Source organism: Netta rufina (genome assembly GCF_964035555.1).
Source record: "Netta rufina genome assembly, chromosome: 24".
NCBI classification, from domain to species: Eukaryota; Metazoa; Chordata; class Aves; order Anseriformes; family Anatidae; genus Netta; species Netta rufina.
In genome coordinates, this window is record NC_140148.1 from 2703325 (window position 1) to 2727704 (window position 24380).

The 24380-nt window shown below is 67.5% G+C and overlaps 3 protein-coding genes across 4 annotated transcripts; all 3 read right to left on the reverse strand.

The window, feature by feature from the left end:
* Positions 1–106: 106 nt before the first annotated feature.
* KCNH4 (potassium voltage-gated channel subfamily H member 4) lies at positions 107–9976 on the reverse strand (the record flags this gene model as incomplete). Its single annotated transcript, XM_084301120.1, has 16 exons — positions 107–183; positions 1292–1361; positions 2010–2086; positions 2166–2266; positions 2349–2644; positions 3254–3468; positions 3568–3817; positions 4156–4355; positions 4501–4695; positions 4844–5051; positions 5767–5924; positions 6068–6311; positions 6979–7106; positions 7290–7421; positions 7529–7762; positions 9901–9976. 16 exons carry the CDS (start codon positions 9974–9976, stop codon positions 107–109), a joined length of 2661 nt encoding a protein of 886 aa, XP_084157246.1.
* An 895-nt stretch (positions 9977–10871) lies between these two features.
* HCRT (hypocretin neuropeptide precursor) lies at positions 10872–12397 on the reverse strand (the record flags this gene model as incomplete). 2 transcript variants are annotated; one of them, XM_084301207.1, is made up of 2 exons in its annotated part: positions 10872–11264; positions 11806–12397. In XM_084301207.1, the coding sequence occupies 2 exons, from the start codon at positions 12067–12069 to the stop codon at positions 10872–10874; spliced, it is 657 nt and encodes a 218-aa protein (XP_084157333.1). The 2 variants fall into 2 exon arrangements, with proteins under 2 accessions (XP_084157333.1, XP_084157334.1); XM_084301208.1 differs by having other exon boundaries at positions 10872–11258; positions 11806–11826.
* LOC311218496 (inactive phospholipase C-like protein 2) lies at positions 12390–24214 on the reverse strand (the record flags this gene model as incomplete). Its single annotated transcript, XM_084301176.1, is given in 7 exon segments — positions 12390–13277; positions 13515–13624; positions 15420–15495; positions 16036–16239; positions 16350–17588; positions 17590–18840; positions 24005–24214. Coding segments are annotated over 7 exon segments (3279 nt in total). The 3' UTR covers positions 12390–13088.
* Between the last annotated feature and the right edge of the window lie 166 nt (positions 24215–24380).

Sequence of the window (24380 nt, forward strand, 5' to 3'; positions counted from 1 at the left end):
CGATCTGGCTGTCGATCATCACCGCCCCTCCCTCCCCGCTGTGTCACCGCCCATCTCCCCGCCTAGCCGGGCGCGCCCCTGTCACGGGAGTGAGGGCGGTGTGACGTCACGGCGCGGCCCTCGCGGGGGGTGATGGGAGTTGTAGTCCGAGGGCGGGGAGGGGGTTCCCCAGTAAAGGAGGGGCTGGGGGGGGGGGCAGGGCCTGGCTCAGGGGAGACCCCGGTGTAGGGGGGACCCCAGTACGTGGAGGGGGGGGGCAATGGGGACCCCTTTTTTGGGGGGGGACCCCATTTTGGGGGGGGGGATCCCGGTTTGGGGGGAGGACCCCGATTTGGGGGGACCCCAGTTTCTGGGGTATCCTGGTGCATAGGGGACCCCAGTGCATTGAGGGGGGGGGGCAGTTGCCCCCCCCCCGCCGAGCTGTGCCCCCTCCCAAACCTTTGGGGGGCTGTGGTCGCAGCAAAGTTGTAAAAATAGTAAAAATAAAGCTTTTTATTTCCCGTTTCTGTCTGCTTTTTAGTGTTTTTCTTTCTTTTTTTTTTTTTTTTTTTTTTTGAGGGGGGGGGCACGGGTAGGAGAGGTCATGCCCGGGGTGGGGGGAGCACCCTCGGGGGACAAAAAAATAAGGGGCAGAAACCACGGAGGGGGGGGACAATGCACAGCTGCCTTCCTTTGGGGGGGGGGTCCCAGCCCGGAGACCCCCCCCGGAGAGCTGGGGGGGGGTCCTTGAGCACCCAATCCCCCCCCAACGGCAGAAGCCCCCCGGGGGTTCCCCAGGCAGCACCGGGCACGGGAGGGATGCGCGGCCCGGGGGGGGGGCTTAGGGGGATCCGGGGGGGGGCGGATTATTATTTTTTTAAAAAAAAAAGCCCCCGTGGGTAAAAAAAAGTATCAAAAGCGGTATCAAAATCCCTGCTGTGGATTTGGGGGGGGGGTAAAGCTGGGGGGGGTCGGGACCGGCCGACCCCCGACCCGCGGGGGCGGCCTCCGGGGGGGGGTCAACGGGAGCTGGAGGAGCTGGAGAGGGGCTGGGGGCGAGCTGGGCCCCCCCCCCCGGCCGAGCAACCGGGGAAGGAACGGGCGGAGCGGGGCTGGGGGACGGCTGGGGGGGGCGGGCACGGCCCCTCCGTGCCCGGCCTGGGGGGGCCGGGGGGGGCGGAGGAGGCGTGAACCGAGCGGGAGGGGAAGGGCTGGGGCCGGGGGCTGGAGGAGGGGGAGCCCCGGGAGGGGGGGGGCAGCGGGGAGGGGCGGGGGGCGGCGGGCAGCCGGGGGGGGCAGCCGGGGGGGAGGCCCTGGAGCAGCTCCAGCATCCGCTGCAGCTCGTGGCTGAGGCGGGCGAGCTCCTGGGTGAGGCGGCTGACCTGGGGGGGGGGGACAGAAATATATAAAAAAGAAAAGAAAAGAAAAGAAAAGAAAAGAAAAGAAAAGAAAAGAAAAGAAAAGAAAAGAAAAGAAAAGAAAAGAAAAGAAAAGAAAAATGAAAATAAATACAAATAAAATAAAATATTAAAATTGAAATAAGAAGTTTAAAGAATAAAAATTAAACATAAAAATGAGGAAATGAAATAAATAAAAATAAAAATTGAAACTAAAAAGTGAAAAATGACATTTAAAAATAAAAATTAAGAAATAAAAATTGAAATTAAAAAATAATAAAATAAAAAAATTAGGGATAAAAAGTAAAGAATTGAAATAAAAAATAAAATAAAAACTGAAATAATAAATTAAAAAATAAAAATAAAGTGAAGTGAAAATTTAAAAATAAAAATTAGGAAATTAAAAATAAATAAATAAATAAATAAATAAAAATAAAGATTAAAAAATTTAAAAAAAATAAAAATTAAAAAATAGAAGGATAAGAATTAAAAATAGTAAATAAGAAATAAAAAATAAATATTGGGAAAAAATAAAAAATAAATAAAACATGAAAATAAAAAATAATTAAAAAAAAATACGAATTCAAAATAAAATTCCCCCCCCCCCCCTCCACAGCCCCGGTCCCTCCGCACCTCGGCACTGAGCCTCAGGACGCTCCCCTTCGCCTCCTCCGCCTCCGCCGCCAGCACCGGGCCTCCCTCCCCGCACCCTGCTGGGAAAACACCGCAGGTCATTGGGGACCCCCCGTGGGACCCCCCCCCAAAACCCCGCTCCCCCCCGTTCTGTACCTGGCAGGGGGGAGCCCCTCGGTGCGCTGCGTGGCGGGGGGGCCGTGGTGAAGTTTTGGGCTTCCCAGGGTCCCCCGGCGTCCTCGATCCCGTCCACCACTCTGGGGTGGGGAAGGGCTGAAGATGGGTCCTCGCCCCCCCCATTTTGCCCCCCTCCACCCTCCCGAGACCCCCCAGCCTTACCTGGGGCCGAGCTCGGGGGGTTCGGGGGCGTGCAGGGAGGGGATGAGGAGCTTGGGGGGCTTCTTGGCTCTGCTGCCCCCCACCCCTGGGAGCTGCACCGAGGGGGTCCCCGGCCCCCCCCGGCGTGCGGGGCTGCTCCTGGGGGGGGACAGAAGCGGGCGGTGGGCGGTGGGCGAGCACTGGAAGACCTCATCCTGCCCTTCCCCATCCTCCAGGATGGAGGGAAGGGGCTTCTCCGGGCTGCCACCGCTGTCCGGGCGAGGCTGCGGGTACGGGGGGGGGATGTCAGCGGCCCCCTCGACCCCAAAATCTCTGCCTGACCCCCCCCCTCCTTCAGCGTGGCCCCTGGTATGTGGGGAGCAGCCACCAGCGGCCCCCGTGCCCTTAACGTGCCCACCTCGGTGCACAGCCCCCCCCCTCCCCATTTCCCCCCCCCCCAGCCTTTTTACACCTATTTACACCTCTCCCAAGCTCCGGGTGAGGCCGTTTAGGATTTAGGGAGCCCCCTCCCCGCCTGTAAAGGTCCTGGGGGCGGTGGATGCCCCCCCGGGGAGGACCCCGGCTGCTCCGTGCCAGCGGTGAGGAGCTATTTCTGCAGCACAATGCCCCCCCCGCAGCCCCCAGCATGCTGGGGAGGGGGCGCACGCCCTGGCTGCCTTCCCTGGGGGGTCCCCGAATCCTTTCCATCCCCGTTCCCAAGCCTCCTGCGCTGCGAACGCTTTTGCCTGCAACCTCCATGGGTTGCATGGAGCTGATAGAAGCCGGGACGTACGTGCACGGCGTGGGGGGGGCAGACCCAAAGCCCCCTCCCCAGCCCGGGAGCCTCGGGACCACGGAGCGGATAAATCCCCGGTGCTGGGGACGCGAGGTCGGGAAGGGGCCTGGGAGGGAGGCCACGCACCCACCTCCACCCCGCTGCCCTCCCGCAGGTTGAAGGTCAGGTCCCGGCGGATGTCGGCCGTGAACTTGGCGGCGTACTCGGGGTAGAGCCGCAGCACCTCGCGCAGCCCCCCCAGCCCCACGTGCTGCAGGTCGCAGTAGGTCAGCGCCTTCACGTCCGCCTTGCTCTTCATCACCCGCTCCTCGCCGGGCAGCTCGGCGCCGATCAAATCCCCCTTGCCTGTAGGACAAGGGTGGGCTATGGGCTATAGGGTGAGCCCCCACCTCGTGCGAGCGGCACGAGGTGCTCTGGGAGGACTCGGGGGGGGGCAACCCTCACCCAGGATGGCCAGGACCACGTTGTCCTTCAGCACCTCGAGGGAGCCGGAGCAGACGAAGTAGTTGGCCTGCAGCGCGTCGCCCTGGCGCAGCAGGTACTCGCCGGGGGCGCAGAACGAGGTCTTGATGTGCAGCGAGAGGGAGCGCAGGCAGCCCCGGCCGGCCGTCTGGAAGACGGGCAGCTGCAGGATGTCCTTGTTCAGGTGCATGGCCACGTCGGCACGCAGCTCGTCGGGGAAGTCGTGCAGCAGCTGGAAGGAGAGGAGCCGACGTGCCGGTGGTGCCCGGAGCTGCCGGAGGGCTTCCAGCCCCGGCACGATGGAGCACCTCGCCGCTCAGCAGCCCTGGGTGGTAAATCCAGCCCAGCTCCGGCTGATTTAAGGCTGCCTCTGCTCTATCTGCACGTCCCCGCTCCCCGTGCTGCCAGGAACCTGCCCCAGTCCTGGCTCTGAGCCCTCCAGCAGCAGGGCACGGACACAAGCACACGTGCACGCTTGCACGCACACCCCCTCCATCACCACCAGCTCCATGAGCAGGGCAGGGGGCAGCGAGGAGGCTGCTCCAACCCTGCCCAAACCCTCCTACCGACCTCGTTGGTGTCGATGCCGTTGTTCACCGACCAGGTGGTCTGGAAGTACTCCAGCATCCTCTGCTTGAGCTGCTGGGGCAGGCGGTGGACGCGGATGAAGTCCTTGAGGTCCTTCATGCGGGTGTGGTAGAGCGAGCGGCGGGAGTACATGCGCTGGATGATGGCCGTGACGTTGCCGAAGACGACGGCGTGCATCAGCGCTGGGGGCCGGGAGGGCAGCGTCAGACCCGGGGAAGGACCGGGCACCCAGGTGGCCAAAGCGTGCCAAAAAGGGGCTTCTCCCCCAACCCCACCACCTTTTTCCGCCACGGTGCCCTGCCCGGGGTCCCCGCGTCCCCGCCTCACCCCCGATGAGCATGGTGCAGATGGAGAAGATTTTCTCGGCGTCGGTGTTGGCGCAGACGTTGCCGAAGCCCACGCTGGTCAGGCTGCTGAGGGTGAAGTAGAGGGAGGCGATGTAGGCGCTGCGGATGGAGGGGCCCCCCACCGAGCTGTTGATGTAGGGAGCCTCCAGCCTCTTGCCCAGCTCGTGCAGCCAGCCTGCCAAGCACAGCTGGGGGTCAGCGCCGGTGCTCGGCACGGCCCCCGTCCCCTCCCCGATCTCCCGATCTTGCTCTGGGGTCGGGAGCCACCCAAAAATGCTGCACGCTCCCCCAGTGCCGCCGTCAGCGGGGACCCCGGCGCTCACCGATGTCCCAAGTGAGCGGGTCGTTGCTCTCCATCTCCGTGCGGCCGATGACGTACCAGACGCAGGCCATCCAGTGGGCCAGCAGGGCGAACATGGAGGTGAGCAGCGTCAGCACCATGGCGCTGTACTGCGAGTAGCGCTCCAGCTTCTGCAGCAGCCGCAGCAGCCGCAGCAGCCGCACCGTCTTCAGCAGGTGAACCAGTGAGGTCTGGGGAGCAGGGCACCGGGGTGAACCCAGCAGTAGGATCAGGGAGGGGACCCCCAGCGGCCTCCCCCTCCCAGGCAGGGACCCTTCACCACCCGCCACGGCTACGGGACAGGCTGGGCAGTGCTCCCTCCCTGAGCATGGATGAGGTGGATCCTTGAGAAATGGATCCTTGAGGATCCTGGACAAAGAGCCAGACTCCCTGGCTTGGGCTGGGTCGGATGTGCAGCAGTGCTGAGCTCCCCCAGGCACTCCCACCGTGCCCAAATCTCTTTCTCTGTCCGTGTGTCTCTTCCCAGAACCGCACCAGGCATCAGGAGGAGCCCAGGGAGGTGGGACCGGGCAGGGGCACGGGGCAGGAGCTGAGCCATAGCAGACGCTGGGCTCAGACCCTGCCGGGACAGGGACGATGGAGAAAATCCCTGGGCAGCTCAGCTCGGCTGCCTTCAGCCCAGAGGATCCCTCCTGCCAGCTGCAGCCTCAGTTCCTTGGCAGCATTTTTAGGCAACTGCTGCTTGTGCCCTCGCACCGTGGCCTCGCCTCTCAGGGCACCGCTCCCTGCCCAGCCCAGCTGCACCCCAGGCTTGGCCGAGGTCATTTTCCTTTTTCAGGAGGCTTCCCCCAAGAGCTGTGGTCTCTGTTTTCCCCCGCTCCCCGAGCTGGCTCCCAGACAGACCCAGGAGCAGTGGGTTCCTACAGCAGGGCCCCCGGCGCTCACCACGGTGACGTTGAAGACGTAGAGCAGGTCGAAGGGCAGGGCAGCGATCAGGTCGACAAAGAACCAGGTGGCCACGTAGTGGATGCAGATGGAGCGGGGCTCGTACACCACCTGGCCCGAGTGGCTCACGTACGTCGTCCGGAAATTCAGGGCGATATCTGCCCCGGGGAGAGCAAAACAGCCCTGAGCACCCCGCTACGGCTGGGGCAGCCGGGCTGGGGGGACGGGGACCGACCCCGGTCCCATCCGGGAGCATCCTCGTGCCCCCATGGGTGCTCAGCCCCGTGCTGAGCATCCCTACCCAGGATGAAGAGCATCTCCACCGCGATGTCGCTGACGATGGTGCTGCGGGCGGCTGAGGGGCTGTCCTCCGTGCCGGTGAAGCAGACGTTGTAGGGGACGGTGACGGCCACGTAGAAGGTGGCCAGGAGGATCAGCCAGTCCCACAGGGCCTTGAAGACGCTGCAGTGGAGCAGGATGAAGCGGGCCTTCTGCACCGAGGCCACTTTGTACTCGGGGACGGACGGCTTGCTCTCAAACACGTTCTGGGAGAGCAAACGGCGGCGGTGGCACGGGGACGGCCCCGCGCTGCAGCCCCCATCCCCCTGGTTCCTGCGGGTCTGGGGTGCCCCCAGCTGACCGCCCCGATGCCACGGTGCAGGCTGCACGGAGGTCACCCACAAAGGCAGGCACAGAGCACCCGCTTACAGCCCATTAATTAATTAATGTCTTGCTAATGCATTAGCAGGAATCCACCAGATTCCTGCTAATCTGATGAGGTGGGGGCAGAGCCCACCAGCACCCTCTGCATGGGCAGCGATAGCTTTGGTGCCCTCCCAACCCCGTCCTCTGAGGCTCAGCCTCTCCTGACCGTGCCGTGGGGACCCCGTGCCAGAGCCCCACAGCCCCAGGAGAGGCTGGAATGGGGATGGTGCCACGGGGACACCGCTGCTCCTGCTAACGGCGCTCCCCTGGGGCAAGCATGGCCCTGCCGGAGCCTGAGCAGCTGGGTTTCGAGACAACTGATCCACGAGAAGAGGAGGAGCTGCCAAAAGCTGCCAAAAGCTCTGCTTGTCCCACGGCACCACCGTCAGGACCTGCTGCAGCCTCAGGGCCGAGGGCGTTTCGGTGCCTCGGGGGGCAGCGGGATGCATGGCACGGGGAGAGCCTCCTGGGGGGAGCGGGCTGTGCTCGCAGCCCCCGGCTCCTTACCCGGTTGATTTTCATCTCGCTGCGGTCGCGCCGGGCGAACTGGGTGCTGAGCCGGTGCAGCACCGTGCGGCCCTGCCGCCGCGCCGCCCGCAGGTGCGAGCTCCTGGGCTTCTTGCTCCTCTGCTTCTCTGCAACGATGAGACGTTGTCCTGGAGCAACAGAGGGGAGCTGGGGACCCCTCCTCACGTGGGTGGCACCACCGAGCCGGGACACAAAACCAGGCTGGGGCTGGGAACCCCTTCTCCACGTGCCCCCTGCACGCGCTGCTGGTGCTCCCTGCTCCCCGTCCCCATCCCACAGCCACGGCTCACCCTCCTTCTTGTCGCCCGGGTGGCTCTTGCCCCGGCTCTGCGTGATATCCTTGAAGGAGAAGAGGAAGAGCACCACCTCCCCCTTCTCATTCCTGATGGGCATGATGTCCAGCAGGCACCAGAACGCCGCTCCTGGGCGGGAGAGAAGAGAGGAGAAGGAAGGCAGGAGAGCCCCCGCGCTGCCCGGCACGGGGCTGAGCCCCACCAGGAGCCTCCCACAGGTCCCCAGCGCCACTCACCACCCTTCTTGTAGAAGCAGACCTCGGTCTGGCACTCCTGCTTGCTCTCCAGCACCTTCTCGACGCGCTGCAGGACGGCCTCGCTGGTGTCGGCCCCGCAGAGGAAGCGGCAGCTGCACTTCTGCTGCATCACCTCGGTGCGGGCGAAGCCGGTCAGCTCGCAGAAGCCGTCGGAGCAGTAGACGATGGGGAAGCCGCGGCGGAGCTGAGCGTTGGCCAGGATGAAGTTGCTGTCTGAAAGGAGACACGGCGACCCCTGAGGGCTCGGGACTGCACGCATGGGCCCTGCAGCCCAAGGGGGAGCACAGATATCCCACCCCATCCATGGGTCCACATGGAAAGAGGAGCCGGGTCTCCATCCTGCCCACAGACCCCGCTCCATCTGTACCAGGGGATCCACGGCCACCAGGAAGGCTTGCCCCATGGCCCCCTGCTCACCCTGAGGGCCAGCAGAGCCATGGAGGACCGTGCCCCATGCTGTGAACTGGGGCTGATCCCTTATCCAAGCCGGGGGATCCCAAAAATGAGCTCGTCCCCCTGCCCTGCCACCCCCAGGACCTGGAGGTCCCCGCTGGGCTGGAAGAGGAAAGACCCCGACACAGCTCCTGGCTCTGTGAGCGGCACCACCGAGCCCCGAGTCGGGGCTAACCCAGGGCAAGAGGTGCAGGGGAAATGCAGCACCCTCGTGTCACAGCACCCCGGAGCTCGCAGCCTCCCTGGAGGCATCACCCAGGAAAGCTTTTACCAGCCCCGGGCCAGGCAGGGGCTCTGCCAGCGGGGCTGTGGGCTCAGTGCCAGCTGGGCAGATGGGTTTGTGCTTTAGCCCCAGGAAGGGTGTGCAAGGGTGGCAAGGAAGCGGGGGTGCCAGGACCCCGCAGCCTGGGCAGGGAGCTGCACACAGCCCTGGTGCGATGGGAGGCACAGCTCAACCCAGGATTAGCTTGGAGAAGCAAAAATAGCTGGGAGCTGTGACTAAGGCCAGATTTTGGCTCTGGGGAGCCAGGATTACCGCGGTGTCCAGGGTGTGGTATTAAAAAAAGGGGGGGGGGGGGAGAAAAAAAGTAAAAGGGCTGGCATGGCTTGCATTTGGGATTGGCTTTGTGGTGAAGGGGGGCACAGCCCCTGCAGCAGCAGCCAGCTCCCCTGGATGAGGGGCCCAGCATCTGCGTGGGAGAGGCAGGGTTAATTCTCACCACGTATCGCCGTGGCTAAAGCCCCTCTCCATGGCAGATAAAGCCGATAAGAGACGCATCAAACCCGCAAAGCCGGCCGCTATTTAAAAGTGCCCGTCGGAAGCAGGGTGCCGTCAGGATGCAGGATGAAAGCAGGATGCTCTCAGCCACCCTCGGTGTAACCCCCTGGTGTCGGCACACCCCAGGCTCCGAGCATCATCTTCATCCCTCCCAGCACCACAAGGTGATTTGGGGAGGCCCAGGTGATTTGGGGGAGGCCCAGGTGAATTTGGGGAGGCGTGAGGTCAGCGCCGAACACAACCCCATCCCCGGGTGGCTGCGTGGTGCTGCCGGAAGCTGGCACGTGGCACCCCCGCATAATCCCCTCTCCAACGTGCCAGGGCTTTAATCCCTGCTGGCCCCAGCACGGGGGCACGGACACGGGGAGGAGCCCAGCTCCCGGGGATGCTCCAGCACCTCCAGCTGTGGGAAGTGGCCCCAAAACCGGCACCGTTGGGCCCCCGTCCCACACACAGCTACCAGTGCCCACCTTTTCAAGGGTTGTAGCTCCAAGCACACAGGACGCTGTGCTCCCTCGGGGTGGGCAGGGCCCTGCTCAGCACCTGAGCTCCAGCACCAAGGAACTGGTGCCCAGCACGGAGCTGGCTGGGGCAACCCTGGGGTCCCCAAGGGCCATGCTGGTGGCTGCAGCGCCGTGTGCCATGAGTGTGACAAGCACGCGCTGTGCCACCGAGCCATCCCCTGGCACCAGGACCCAGCTCCGGGGGCTGCTCAGGGCAGCACCCAGCCCCTCGCTCCCATCCCCGGACTGCTCCAGGCCCGGTGCTGACTGTGCTGGGGGTGCCCGGGTGGGGTCTCTCCCCCCGGGGACCCCCGTGCGTCCCGGACCCCTCCCGGTGCGCCCGGTGCCGCCGGCCGCGCCTCTGTCCCTGGTGCTGAGCGGGACCGGGACCCTCCAGAAGCACCGGCAGCAGGGCACGGGACCCTCCCGGTCACCTCGGGGGCTTCACGGCGCCGGAGAACCGAAGCCGTCCGGGGGATGGAGAGCGCGGAGAGTCGCGTCCCGATGCGCCCCGGGGGGCTCCGGTGCCCCGGGCGCCCCCCGCCGCTTCCCAAACGCCTGCCGCTGCCCCCGCCCCCCCCCCCCCTCCCCGTCGCCGTCCCGGGGCGCAGCCCTACGTGTGCCATCGAAGCGGGTGGCGATGGTGTCCAGGAAGGTGTTCTGCGGAGCCAGCAACCCCTTCATCACCGGCATGGTCCCGCCGGGCCGTCCGCCCGGGGCTGCGCCTACGGGACCGGGCACCGCCGCCGCCGTCCCGGGGCCCCTCCGCGGGTTCTGCCCCAACGCCGCCGGTTAATCCCGGCTCGGCTCGGCCCGGCCCGGTCCAGCCCGCCCCGGGGCTCCCGCTCCGCCCCCCCCGCTCCGCCCCGGGCTCTGCGCGCCACTGGCACCGGGAGGGGCTTCGGCACCGGCAGGCACCGGCGGCACCGGGAGCCGCTCGGTAGAGCCCTGCTCGGCCCCGGGAGGTACCGGGAACCGATGCACCGGGACCTTCTCGGTACCGGGAACCGATGCACCGGGACCTCCTCGGTACCAGTCCACCCGGCACCAGGGGACACCGGTCCCTGCTCGGTCCCGGGACCCGGTGCACCGGGACCTGCTCGGTCCAGGCTCTTTGGAAGGGGCAGGATCCGGCCCCCCCCTCCTTGGCACCGCAGCTCCGGGACGGGACCAGCAGCAGGACGCCAGCCCCGCTCCTGCCACTGCCCCCTGGAGAGCCCAGGGGCTGCAGCCCCTTAGCGACCCCCCCGAGGGGGGGAACCCAGCGGGGACAGCCCCCAACCAGAGCCCTCCCCAGGGACCCTGCTGGGGATGGGGGAGCTGGGAGCGTGCAGGCACCCCATGCACCCACCCCGCTGCCTGCCCCAGGCAGAGATGTGCCCCCGGCCCCCTCCCCAGAGACAAGGCAGAGCCGGGCAACCTCAGGCTACCATTTATTGGAAAAGGCCGGCGGTGCCTGCGGCGCCCTGAGCAGGCTTGGCCAGGGCCCCAAGGAGGTATTTAAAAGTGCTATTTACACCGAGCGCCGAGGCAGCGTGCGTCCCCCCCCAGGGAACCCCTCTCTGCCCCCGCAGCCCCCCCACCCAGCTCAGTAAAAGCTCTTCGCAGCTCCCCGGCTCTTGGTCACCTCCTTCCCAGCGTGTCCCTGGCACTCCCTGGGGCTGGCAGCGGTGCCCCTCAGCGCCGGCGTGGGCTGAGCAGCGGTGCCGGGGTGCTCCCCGCGCTTGCCCATGGTGAGGATGCCGGCGGCGTGGTTGCCGGAGCTGTGCAGCAGGCGGTAGAGGCGGCTCTGGAAGGCCAGTGGGACGCTCTTCCTCTTGCCCAGCGTGAGGATGCCGGCGGCGTGGTTGCCCATGCCGTGCAGGAGGTCGTAGATGCGGCACGAGCAGGTTTTCTGCCGGCAGCACTCGGGCAGGTTCTGGCGGGCGGCGGCCAAGGAGCAGAGCAGGAGCAGGAGCAGGAGGCAGGCGGCTCTCTGGAGCTGCCAGGTAACGGCTGGCATCGGCGCAGGGCACCCGCAGAGCCAGCCGGGGCTGCTGCTGTGCCCCCCCCGGGCTGCCAGCACCCTGCTGGTGGGCTCAGCTCCCCTCTGCCCCGCTCGCTGCAGGGGCTCAGCCCCGTTCCCGCAGCACCACCCTTCAGCGCCCCACGGCACGGCCACCACCGCGCCCCTGGGCACAGAGAGGACCCCAGTGCTCCTCACTTCCCCACCCCAGCCCCCAAATCCACAGCCTCCAGCAGGAGCTATGGGTATCTTCCCCGTGCCACTTACCCCTCTCCGGCACACGGCAGCCCCAGGAGCACCCTCCCCTCATCACCAAGAGCCACGGGATGAGCACCCACGCTTGGCTGACGCTGGAGCAGCGCACAGCACGCACCCAGCTCCCTCCCGAGGAGCCTGTGCGGGGTTGAGCCTCCCCCCCAGCTGCTCCTTGTCAGGTTTGGGGAGCCCCCGGGAGCCCCAAGGAACTGGCCCAGCCCTTGTGCACCCCGAGACCCTAGCCCCACAGCGCCGGCCCCACCTTGGCGTTCGGCACCTCCATCCTTCCCAGCGTCTTCAGGTGGCCAAGCAGCACTGGGGCATGTCCTGCCAGGGCCGAGGAGCGCAGCTGCCCTGAGCCGTGCACCCTACAGCGGGGCTTTATAGGGGCTGCCCCCCCCCGGCCCCCAACCCCCGGCACAATAGCATTGCCAAAAATACCAGCGGGAGCAGCGGGGCTGGTGTCTGGGAGACGCGCACCCTTTGTGGCCGGTAGCTCGGAGACGGGCCAGGCCTTTCCCCTCATTTGTGGCTCTGCATTATGAGGGTGCAGCGCGGGGCTGGGGTGCACGGCGCTAATGAGGCCGTAATTACCCGAGGGACCCGCGGCCGGGCCGGCACAAAGCGGCCTGAAGGTCAGCACCGGGGGAAGCGCCGACAACAGGTCCGGTCCCGGTGGCCCCAATTAGGCTAATTACCGCCCCGAACAAAGGGGTGCCAGGCAGCCGCGTGGCTCAGTGACGTGCGGGGCTGGTGCCCCCTGAACCCGGCTGGTGCCGGTGGAAGGACGTGGCCCCCATCCCGCTGCCACCCCCCGTCCTCCTCGGTGACCCCATCCCCGGCGTGGAGAGGGAGCGGAGGGCACGGCGTGGGTCTGGCACACTTTATAAACGCTCCGCAGCCCCGGTCCGACCCCAGACCAACCCCACACTCACCGCCCGCGCCTGGGGCGTGCTCGCCCTTGGGGACAAACCCAGGGCGATTTCCCTGATGCCATAGGACACGTCTGCTGGCAGCTCCGCTCTGCAGCGGCCCCTGCGAGCTGTTCCCCAGGTGCCTGCCCAGCCCCTCTGCACAGCGGGGGGGACACGGGGACACCGGGGAGGGGAGGGGACCCCCTGGAAGCAAATCCTGCAGCCCTGAGAGCAGGACCCCGCACCTGGGGCGGCTTTTACAAGAGGGGGATCGGGCACAGCAGGCTGGGGGTGCATGCACACGGCCAGCGGGGTGCCAGCAGCCCCCACCGGCCCCGCAGCACAGTGCCTGCTCTGGAAGCAGATGGGGGAGATGGATGAGACCCCAGGAGCTTGGGGGGGGGGGATAGGTGGGAGTAGGGACCCCCCCCAACTCCCTGCCATGCCCAGAGCTGGTCCCCAAGCGGGCACACCGCTGCGCCAACCCCGCTGCACCCTGCCCATTTTCATCCGCGTCCCAAAACGAGCCACGGGCAGGCTGGAGCTCTCCGGTCCTGGTCCCCACAAGCGGGGGCTGCTCCATCGGGGGCCCCCCCATAACCCCAGGCCGGGGGTCAGCAGGATGCCGGGGTCAGCAGGACGCCGTGTCGCCGCCTCCTTCTGCCTCGGGGATGGGCTCCAGCGGGGGGGCGCGCAGCCGGGAGGCCTCGGGCGAGGCTGAGCCGTTCCTGCCGATGCCGCAGGACTGCCCGGCGTTGTGGATCTGCCAGAGGTTGTCCAGCGCCTCCGCCTTGGCGTGCTTCAGGAGGTCGGCCTGGCCCTGCCACGGGGGAGAGGACGTCAGGGGACGTGGCCGCGAGCGCACGGGGTCCCCTCGTGCCACCTCCAGCCCCCGTTTGTGCCCCAAAGCCACAGGTCCATGAGGGGCAGAGGGGAATTGCTGGGTCCAGGCGCATCCCCCCGGTGCCGGTGCCCACGTTCTTGGCACAGGGGTGGTGAGGGATGGCGGTGGTGAGGGTTGGTGGTGGGGATGGCCACGGTGCCGCCCCCCCCTCACCTTCAGGACGGTGATGTTCCAGGCGAAGCTCTCCAGCGCCTTCTGCAGCTTCCGACCCCGCAGCCCCTCCTTGGCCTCGATGCGGTGCAGCTCCTTGTGGAAGTCCATGCCTGGGCACGGGGCACACGAGGGGGGGGGGACACGCTCAGGGCCACGGGGTACGGGGACAGCCACCACCCACAGGGGATGGGGACCGGCAGCCCCAAGCCCCCTCCATTTGGGGAATGGGGTCCCGGCACAGCCCCCACCACCCTCAGCGGGTTTGGATCCCAGGGGACGTGGGGTCTGGATGTTCAACAGTTACCCCAGGGGGCAGATGCACGGCTCCTGTATGCTGCAGCCCACCTGGGGGGGCACAGAGCGGGGACACCACCCCCCCCCCTCACCCCGTGCCGTAGCGCAGGCCCCCGCGCCGTGCACCGCGTGATGTCCTCGTGAGCGGGTGCTATATTTACCCCTCCCTGACGCAGCACCGGCTCCCGGCCCACACGAGGGCTCCCACACACTCCTGCTCACCCCCGTGCTGTCAATCAGCTCGCCCCCAACCCCGCACCCCCAGCCCTGCCACCAGCAACCCCAGATCCCCCCCCCCCCGGTACCCAAAACCGTGCCGGCACCACCGAGGCTCATCCGCAGCGCAGCCAGGGGGGGTGAAAGCAGGGAGCAGCGCCCAGGAATGGGGGTCAGGGTGGCAGCCCCCCAACGTGGGGGGGTCGGCGGCGGCAGCAGCACACCCCAAAGACCCCTGCCCTCGTGCAGGACAGGGGGCACGGGGGCAATGCCCACCCCCAGCAGCCCAACGGAGGGGCTCCCGCGGCCAAAGCGGTGCCGACGGGCACAGAGCCCACCCGCAGCCCCCCCACCCTCCCTCTCTGGCGCTCCCCCCCTCGTCGCTGGCAGCGGCGGCGGAGCCGAAAGCCAAATGCTCGGCGAGGTTTCCGGGCTGCCGAGCCGCCAAGGAACAAACAGGGCTGCTGGCAGCGAGGTTGGCACCCGCTGGGGGTGGCAGAGCGGGGCCCCCTCCTTCCTCCCCGGCCCCTCCAGCTCCTGGCAGCTCTCCCAGCCCCGCGGGGTGCCCACAAGAAGCAGCGGGGGCCGGCAGAACCCCGTGCACCCCGCAAGCATCCAAGGATGCCCCTACAGCACACGGGGTCCCGGTGCACCTTACTGGGAGCACGGGGACGTGCTGGGAGAGGGGTTGGGGTCCTGGGCAGCTGCGGGTGCAGGGGGCAGTATGGGATGGGGGGGGGGGGGACCGGGGCAGGCTGCCAGCAGCACCTGCCTGTGTGGGTTCAGCCATGTGTCTTTGAAGTCATAACATTCAGTTGCCACTTCTACCGTCAGCCCCAGTCTGTTATTTCTGATGCTAATTATATTCCGGCGTTTGGCAGCTAATGACTCTTCTCCGCTTCCTCATCAGCCTCCTCCGCTCCGCTCGCTCCCTCCCCGCCCTGCCCGCGCAGCCCCTGCAGCCCCCCGTCCCCAGCAGTGCTCCCCCGGGGTGGGGGGACACACCACAGCCCCTGCAGCCCCCCATCCCCAGCAGGGCTCCCGCAGCCCCTGCAGCTTCCCACTCCCTGCCCTCTCTCCTTGCAGCGCATCCAGGACGTGGGAAAATCACAAAACTGCCCCCCTCCCGATGGAAATCTCCCCCCACAGCAGCCGGGTGCTGACCTCCACCTGCAGCACGCACCCCCCCGGGGCACCCCCACGTGCAGCCCTTGCCCCCCGCCACGCACGGCAGCACGCTTGGCGCTCCCCGTGCACAGATCCGGAGCCTGGTGCTGGATTGCTCCAATCCCTGCGGGGACACCCATCACCAGGGGGCTCGGAGGCATGCCCCCCCCCCATTCCTGGCACCCTTGGGACGTGTTCCAGCTCTGGGGTCACCCCCCCAGCACCCACCTGCCTGCTGCGCCTGGATGAGCTTGCTGTGCACCGCGTCGGCCGACTCGATCAGCGTCCGGCTGGTCTGGATCATCTGGGGACAAGAGGGGCAGCGCGAAGTGCTGAGCACCCCCCCAGCACCCCAAATCCCACCCCACACACCCTGCCTGCGGAGCAAATGGGGAGAAAAAAGGGGGTGGGAGGGGGCTGGCTGGGGGTCCCCCTGGCACGGCGCAGCCAGGTGCGGAGCGGCCAGCGCCTGGCAGGCGGCCAGGTCCCCCTGCAACACAAAGGAAGGAAGCGGCTCCGGGCTGCAGCTCTTAATGGGATTCCTCCCCCCCTGGGCGGCCCCGCAGGATGCCCCGCGAGCCAGATGGGGTCTGCGGGGGTCCCAGGTTTGTGGGGTCCCAGGTTTGTGGGGTCCCAGGTTTGTGGGGTCCCGAGTCTGCGGGGTCCCTCGGGGCATCTCCCAGCCGGTCCCCCCTGCCCTGCGATGGATCCAGTGACTTTGGGGGGACCCCATCCCGGGGCCGCCCCATGCGCACAGCTGTGGGTGAGGCAGGATGGTGCTACTGGTGCTACTGGTGCTGCTGGTGCCATCGGCCCCGCGGAGCGTCCCCGCGCCGCTGCTTACCGTCTCGTAGGCGGTGAGGACCTTGCGCAGCAGGTCGGGGATGGGGCCCTGCGCCTCCATGGCGGGGTACTGCTCCGCCAGGTTGAGGGTGACGCTGGGCGCGCTGTCGCTGTGCAGCAGCCACGCCGCCACCGTCAGGATGCACTGCTTCATGTTGGCGGCGGGCGTCAGGCCGCACAGCTCCTTGAAGGAGACCAAGGCGTTCTGCGGGCAGAGACCGGCGGTAAGGGATCGGGAGCACCCCCGGGAACCCCTCCCAGCTCTGCACCTGCCTCCTCCCCAAAAACCCGCCGTGCCCCTACCGGCTCCGGTACCTGCACGTTCTCCCGCAGGTCGGTGGCCTCCCGCAGGGGCTGGGTGGCCGTCCGGAAGACCTCGTCGATGGCTTTGATGCCAGTGGCCTTGGTGGAGGTGTACTCCCGCACCCGGCGGCCCCGGCGCCCTGCTAGCCCCCGGCGGTGCCCCTTGCCCCCACCGCGGCGGTCGGTGATGGCCACGTGCACGAAAAGGGTGGCGTGGGGCAAGGGCTCCCCGGCCAGAGACTGGAGGGGGACGTGGCGGTACCCGGGCTGCAGGCACTCGAAGGGGATGGTGTACTGGGCGATGAACTCGTCCCCGATGTAGTCGTCGTCCAGCACGACGAAGCGCAGCACGGCCAGCTCGGGGAGGTTGATCTGGAACTCCAGGCTCTCGTCGAAGACGGGGTTGTCCCCGCTCTGCAGGGCCGTCTTGGTGCGGTGCTCGGCGCAGTCGGCCGGGATGCCGTGGATCTCGGCGCAGACGTAGGGCTCCACCACCTCCCCTTTGGCCCCCGAGCCCTTGGGCTTGGGCAGGTTCTGCCCGCTGATGACCTTGAGGTGCAGGAGCTGGGCGGGCACCCCGGGCAAGGAGTCCTTGGCGTTGGCACTGAAGTAGGAGACCTCCTCCCGCATGATGGCGGGGCGCAGGACGTAGCCGCAAGCCCCGTTCTGCCGGAACCAGCCCGCGTTCAGGTCCATCATGAGCCCCGGCGTCTGGTAGTTCATGGCCACCATCTGGCAGCCGCACTTCCAGAAGTCCTGCGGGTTCATGTTGCTGGCGTCGATGCGCATGGGGCTGGGGTAGACGCGGGAGAGGAACCGCTTGTTGTAGCTCACCAGCTCCGCCGGGCACTCGTTGGCGAAGCGGCCGGCCTCCACCTCGCTGAAGGAGCACATCTCCCAGTAGCGCTGCCCGCGCCGCGAGCTCTCGAAGTCCTGGAAGGGGACGGCCTGGCAGAGGCTCACCAGCTCCGACAGCTCCCGGCTGAGCCGCGCTCGCCGCGGGCCCCCTCCCTCCGCCACCTCCCGGTCCTCCTGGCCCAGCCTCCGCGCCAGCTCCCAGCCTTCCTCCTCATCCGACACCTCCCCTTCGCTGTCCTCGCAGCTGGCCGGCAGCTTCTTGCCCTTGATGAGGATGCGGCCCTTGAGCTGCTCCGGGGAGGGCAGGTAGGAGGCGGCGGGGTCGGGGGGCTCCAGGTAGAGCTTCTCGCCCAGCGTCTTGCGCAGGCACTGGGCGGCCAGGCGCTGCTGGGCGGGCCGAGCAGCGCACCACCAGGCAGAGGATGAGGGGGTAGGCGGAGGCGGTGAAGGCGTGCTGGTCGATCAGCCCCACCACGGTGCGGAAGGGCACGCAGGAGGCCCCCGAGGGGCTGGTGTAGACCACGGGCTCGCCGTCGGGGCCGTCCCACAGCACCAGCTCGATGCTGCGGCAGCCCAGCCCCAGGGCGCTGATGTAGCCGCTGATGTCCGAGCGGCCCCAGAAGTTGTCCTCCAGCAGGCAGGCGCTGTGGGCAGAGCTGATGTAGTAGTGCGAGAGGGGCTGAGCCATGTCCTGGCACACCTTGCGGTGCTGCGGGTCGAAGATGGAGCAGTCGGAGGAGAGCAGGTAGCGGGTGAAGCCGTCGATGGCCAGGTAGCCCTTCTCCCGGCCCTCCTTGGAGGGCTCGTACTTGCTGACGATCTCCAGGCACTTCTCCTCCGTCACCCCCTCCATGCCCTGCTCCACCTCCAGGAACATCAGCAGGTCCTTGAGGCCCAGGTACTCCTTGTTGCTGGAGAACTGCACCAGCAGGAAGAAGATCTCGGGGCGGGTGCAGAGCTCGCAGTACGCCTCCACGAAGAGGTCGCAGGCCACCTCCGCGCCGGGGCGCTCGCTGGCTTTCTGCAGCTCCTTGAACTTCAGCTCGATGGTGGACACCTTCATGCCCGGGTTGAGCGCCTTGATGAGCTGCACGGCCCGGGCCACGGGGATGCGGCCGGACTTCTCCAGGTCGGCGAGGTCGAAGACGGAGGAGATCCAGGAGGTCCGCAGGCTGGGGTGGCCGGTGCCTGGCGCCTCGGGCGTGTGCTTCCCGTAGGACACCAGGTACCGCAGCCCCATCACCCAGGCGCTCACCACGTCGGCCGAGCTGGCCACCAAGTCCAGGGACTCGTAGTTGTCTCCGTAGATGATGGAGAAGGCGCACTCATCGGGGAACTGGTCGGAGAGGCCGTTGCTGCGCAGGATGGGGGTCTTCTTGCCCACCCGCACCTCTTTCACCGACTTGATCTCAATCTTGGCCTTCTCCGAGTCCTTCTTGGAGGGCTCCCAGCGCACGGAGCGCATGTCGGCGTCCAGCACGAAGAAGCGGCTGTACATGCGGGAGTTGGAGCGCACCTTCTTCAGCTCGCAGCCCTCCAGCATGAAGGAGATGCAGGCGGCCGTGCTGTTGATCTTCCGGTCGTTGGGCATGGTGCTGAAGGACACCGTCTTCTTCTTCTGCATGGGGCGCTGCCGGGAGCCGTCCTGCCAAGGGGGAGAAGGGGGCAGAGCCATCAGAGCCACGCACCGTGCGCCCACCGGTCCCCCCCGGGCTCCCCATCCCAGCTCCGATGCGCAGCGAGGGGCCTGGGGATGCCCCCGCGTTGTGCAAAGCCCAGCCTGGCCCCACTGGAACCTCTCCCCCCTCCATCCCAAAGGCCAGGAGCTGGCTCCAGCCGGGGCCTCCCCCACTGCCGGGCTTATTTTAACTCCGTGTTCCTTCCTTCCTTCCTTCCTGCTCCCGGCCGTGAGCCGGATCCTTCCCCATTGCTCGCTCACCCCCCAGGGCACGGCCGTGCACAGGCACGGTCCCCATCGTCATGGGGTCTGGGGACACCGGAGGGGAAAGGGCCTCATGGAAGGACCCCCCCCGTGCCCACACCAGCCCCACACCCACAGAGGGGCACAGCCACGGCCCCCCCCTGCACCCTCGGGACACCAACAGGGGGAAAAAAGGCTCCCCCGAGGCGGGGAAGGGGAGACCCTGTTACCAAAGGGGTCGGAGGAGGCGGGGGATAGGGGGAACAGCAGGGCTGGGAGCATATTATGGGTTGGATTTCATTAAGTAGTGCAGCAGGGAGGAGGTTTAATCCACTTCTTCAAGATTATGGTGAGTCACCTCTAATCTGGTGGTGCCTCCGGCACATGCAGGCTCTTCCCAGCTGCCAGGGCTTGGGGCCCGTGGGGTGTCCCCTCCGGCACCCTGAGAGCTTTCACACCTCCATGGCGCAGCTGTCGCAGCCTGGGCTAAGAGCCCAGGCACACATTTCGCGGTGTTTCACCTCAAAAGGTCTGGATTTACCCTGGTGGGGACAAGCAGCAGCCAGGGGCTGTCACACAGGCAGCCAGCTCCAGCCACGGGTGCGCAGGGCGCAGCGCCCCAGGGGAAAGGGGCGAAGGGAAGGGGAAACCAGCTCTAGCCCCCAGCCCCATTTTAGAGCTGGCTGGATGCTGCCGGGTCAGAGGGAAACACCGCACCGGCCACATCGAGGGACCCAGCCCAGCCTCTGCAGGATGGGGAGACGGGCGCAGGGCAGGGCTCGGGTGGGAAATCCCCCTGGGACGGTCACCCCAGGGCCGAGCCGCCGTGCCGGGTGCGGAGGATTCAGCAGCAGCCCCGCGAGGATGGACCCGGCGGCCGAGCCATCTGCACCGCCACCACGACGCTTCCTGCGAGCAGCAATCTGAGCGCGCCACTGCCTCGCGGCACCAGACCCGGCCCCGCACCCGCCCCGCTGGCGGGGTGACCGCTGGCAGCGGGCAGCACGGGGCAGGACCCGCACCCGCACCCCTCCGTGCCCGCACCCCACCCCGGTGCGCACCCCACCCCTGCAGCGGGCCCCAGAGCAGAAAACAGGAAATCCATCCGGAAAGGAAACGCGGGGCGGGGGGCCTGCTCGCACCCAGCGGCCGCCGGGACCTGCCTCCAGCTGTGCCGGAGCCTGCCCTCGCCCACCGCAGGCAGCCGAATCCACCCCTCCCTCCAGCACCGGCTCCTCTCCCACGGCCGGCGAGCCCTCGGCGCGCGCCGCAGTGCCCGAGCATCTCCCGGTGCCTCCTGCGGCTGAACGCGTTCACACCTCGCCCCTGCAGCCCACTGGGTTCAGGCAGAGGGAGAGAAAAGCCGCTGCTCGCAGGCAGCCCCTTGTGCTGGCGTGCTCCAGGCTGGCTGCCCCGGGGATGCTCGGCGAGGCGCGGGTGCGAGCGGCGCAGGCAGAGCTCCCCAAGGTGCTAAGTAGGTCAGGAACAGAGGCAGGAGAACGCGGCGCCTGGAGTCGGGAGAGTCCCTGCCGCTGCCCACGGGGAGCACGGAGGGTCCTGGCTGCAGGGCACGGCTCTGGAGAGGGGCACGGTGCACGTTGTGCTGCCGCTCACATCGCACCCGCGCAGCCCAGCTCGGCAGAGGGGCGCTGCCAAACCCCACGCCGCCGGCGATGCTGCCCACTATGCCCACCATGCCTGTGCCAACGCCAACACTGAGTGCTGGCAGCCGGCTGGGCACAGACGGCGCATCCTAACCCTGCTCCCTGCACCCTGCCCAGCTCGGCGGTGCGTGCTCAGCGCCACTTTGGCCAATTACCCCCCTGTGATTAGTGCCCTGGTGAGCACGGCAGCCCTAATCCCAGCCGCCGCGTGACCCCGCTCGTTACCCAGCCCACGGGGATGCGCCCATCGGGCCACGGATCTGCCGTGCTGCCCCTCCCTTCCCGGTATCCCCGGGGGGTTCTCCATGGGCGCAGCAGCTTCTGATGGCAGGAGGTAGAGAAACCGAAAGCCTCTGGGGCTGAGGTGCCTTGTAAGGAGCTGTGCTGCCCGGCGGAGGGGATCAGGACACTTTGTCCCCATGGGGCTGTTCCCACGTCCCGTGCCCCACTTGTCCCACCAGCTGCCCCAGTCCCGGGGGCAAAGCTGGGATGTGGGCAGGCAGCAGCGGAGCGGAGGCAGCGGGAGGCCAGGCACAGCCAGGGCTTTTCTACAGTCGTTTGTTCCCTGCCAAGAAGACAGAGAGTGACACATCCACTCCCCGCGGCACCAGCTGCCGCTACCCAGCGAGGGGCTGCTGGAGCCCGGGCCCCGTGCGGAGGCACCAGCTCTGCTCCTGGGGCTCGGGCAGGAAGGGGATGGCCCCACTCATGGGGGGCAGGACAGCAGGGTGCTGGGGAAGGGCCACATCCTGCGGCGAGGAGGGACAGACCCGGTACCCCCCCCTCCAAGGCCTCCTTCCAGCATCCTCCCTACTCACCAGCCCCCCAAACTCTTCTGCTTCCAGCCTGGAGAAGAAAGCAGGGAACGGGTCCTCAAGCCAGGACGCAGGGACAGCAGCCTCCCCGCTCGCCATCCCACACGAAACCACTCTCTGCAGTCCCATCGCTGCACGGGGCCAGCTCCAGCACCACCCCGTACTGGTCCCGAGCTCCCCCGGCCCCAGCACGGCCGCTGATTCTACTTTCAGATTCACTCCTCCAGCCTTTTCTGGAAATCCCATAAAATAACAGAGCCTGCAGCTCTTCCCACATGTGCTTCCACTTAGTCAGCAGTCGGTCTCTGCCCGTCCCGCTGCCCCACAGCCCACAATCTGTGCCCATGGTCCAAGCTGGGGGCACAGAGCCCCCCCCCAGCCCTGATGGGCACAGCGGGGGGACGGCTGCGATGCCGGGGCAGAGCCCCACAGCATGGGAACAGCCTCAGCACCCCCCAGGGATTTGGGGCCAAACAGCTGCTCCCCGAGGTCCTGCCAAGCACAGCCCCTTGGGGGCAAGGACACGGGGTTCTGTGGGAACCCAGACCTCCTGGGGGGCCCCTGGGACCCTTCTCGATGCCACCACCCTCTCGCCAGCTGCTGTGCAGAGCCCTGGATGGGGTTTTGGGGAGGCAGCAGCTCCCCGCTGACCGTCCCCATGAGCTGGGGCAGAGCCAAGGCTTTGGGGTCCCTGCTGCTAACGGGACTGGAGGAGGACAGGCTGTCCCCTGTCCCCGCTGAGGGATGCAGGAGCCGCCCTGGGGACACGAGCAGGACTGCTGCGTCCAAACGGGAGCGGCAGAGGAGGGCGAGCAGCTGGTGCCCACGCGGTCCCCTGGGCAGCGCGCCCACCTCGCTGTCCCCACAGCCTCACCCGATGGAGGGGCTCAGCCCAGTTGGGGTCCAGGGGAACTCAGGGCTGTGGGATCCAGCACCGCGGAGCGATGGGGACCTGCAGCAGGGAAAGATCAAGCCCAGAGGGTCTCAGAGACGTGCAGTGGACCAGAAGAGACCGGGGGACACCATCCTATGTAGACATCCTCCACCACCAGCACCCTCAACCACTGGCACTTGCTCTGTGCCACCCGACCTTCCCCTAAGGCCAAATCCTGCGGTGATGCACAGCGGGGATGGGGGGAGGCACCCAGCGGAGAGGCAGGCAAAGGGGAGCAGCAGCCCTGCCACGTTTGCCTCCAGCCTGCACAGCGCCCTGCAGCCTGCAGTGGAGGCAGAGCCTGGGCTGCAGGGGGGGGACAGGAGACCCCACGAGGTCCCCAAACAAACCGGGCACACACAGCACACCGGCACGGGCTTTTGTGGCTGCAGGAACCCGGGGAGGTCCCCTTGGCATCCCGGTGTGGGGCACAGCCTGGCCACCCCGCAGCGGTTTGCAGCAGGAGCCCCGCCAGGGGTAGGGGGTCCCCAAAGGCACCCGCCGCCCCCCGCCCAGGTCTCTGGGGCACGAGGCCAGGGCTGGGCGAGAAGCAGGGGAACAGCCCCCACGCGGGGTATTAATAGTACCAGAGCTCTACCGGCTTAAAATAGGCTGCCAGGAGTGGGGAGGCGGGTCCCGGGCGGACGCGACCTATTGTGTCAGCGAGCAACGCCGACGTAAGCACAATTAGGGGGGCTGATTAAGAAAAAACACACACGTGACCCCCTGCCCACCGGCATGGGGGGGTCCAGAGACCCCCCCCAGACCCACAGCACCCTTGGTCCAACCGTGGCTCGGCTCTCGGGAGGTCACAGGAGCTGGGCCCAAGGCTCAGTGCAAGGGAACGCAGGAAGATGCTCAGGAGCAGGCAGCACCCATGGGTGCCCCCACGCAGGAGGGGGTGATGCTGCGATGCGATGCCCATCGCAGGGGCAGCGTGGCCGTGCAGGGAGCCCACGGAGGGGCTGGAGGGGGCAACGTGGGGGTGATTCCCAGCCGGGCACGGAGGACAGGCCTGGCCTGGGGAGCGCACAAAGGGGTTTGCCCTTGGGGGACCCAGGCTGCCGGCAGGGCGAGGGGACGCGGTGCCAGCGCCGGTGGGAGCAGCACCCAGCACTGCACCAGCACCCAACCGGGCGGCATCCCCGGCCCTAAGCACCCACCAGCCGGAGGGAACTGGGGGCAGCAGCTCCCCGCCACCGCCCCTGGACCCCCAGGGATGGTGTGGGGGCGCTCCGAGGGCACCGGGGGCTGCGGGAACCGGCGCAAAACCGGCTCCGGGGAACCTCCGCTCGCTCCGGCCGGGCTGGGCTCCGAAACACCGAGCCCCGCGCAGGTGCCGGCGGGTGCCCGGGGTTGGGGGCGAGCAACCGGGGCATCACCCGGGGTAGTGCGGAGAGGGGGGGGTGGTGGGAGGTGAACCGGGAGGAACCGGGAGGAACCGGGAGGGCTCGGGGCAGGGCGCGGGCTCTCACCTTCATGATGCTGGCGCGGGGCGCGGCGGGCGCGGGGCTCCGCTCCACCGAGTCCTCGCGGCTGCTGCTGCCCGAGCCCGAACCGGGGCTGCCGCCACCGCCACCGCCGCCACCGCCACCGCCGCCGCCGCCGCTTCGGGGCCCGTTGGGCAGCGGCACGGCGGGGCGGGGCGAGCCCGGCGGCGGGGCGCCCCGGGGCCCCTCCGCCATCCCCGCCGCACCAGGGCAGCGGCCGCCGCGGGGCCCCGGGCGCCCCGGTGCCTGCGCCCGCCGCCGCCGCCGCCGCCGCTGCTGCTGCTGCGGGCTCGGTGGCGGAGCTGGAGGGAGGCGGGGACGGGCCGGGGCCGGGGCCGGAGGCGGAGACGGAGACGGCGCG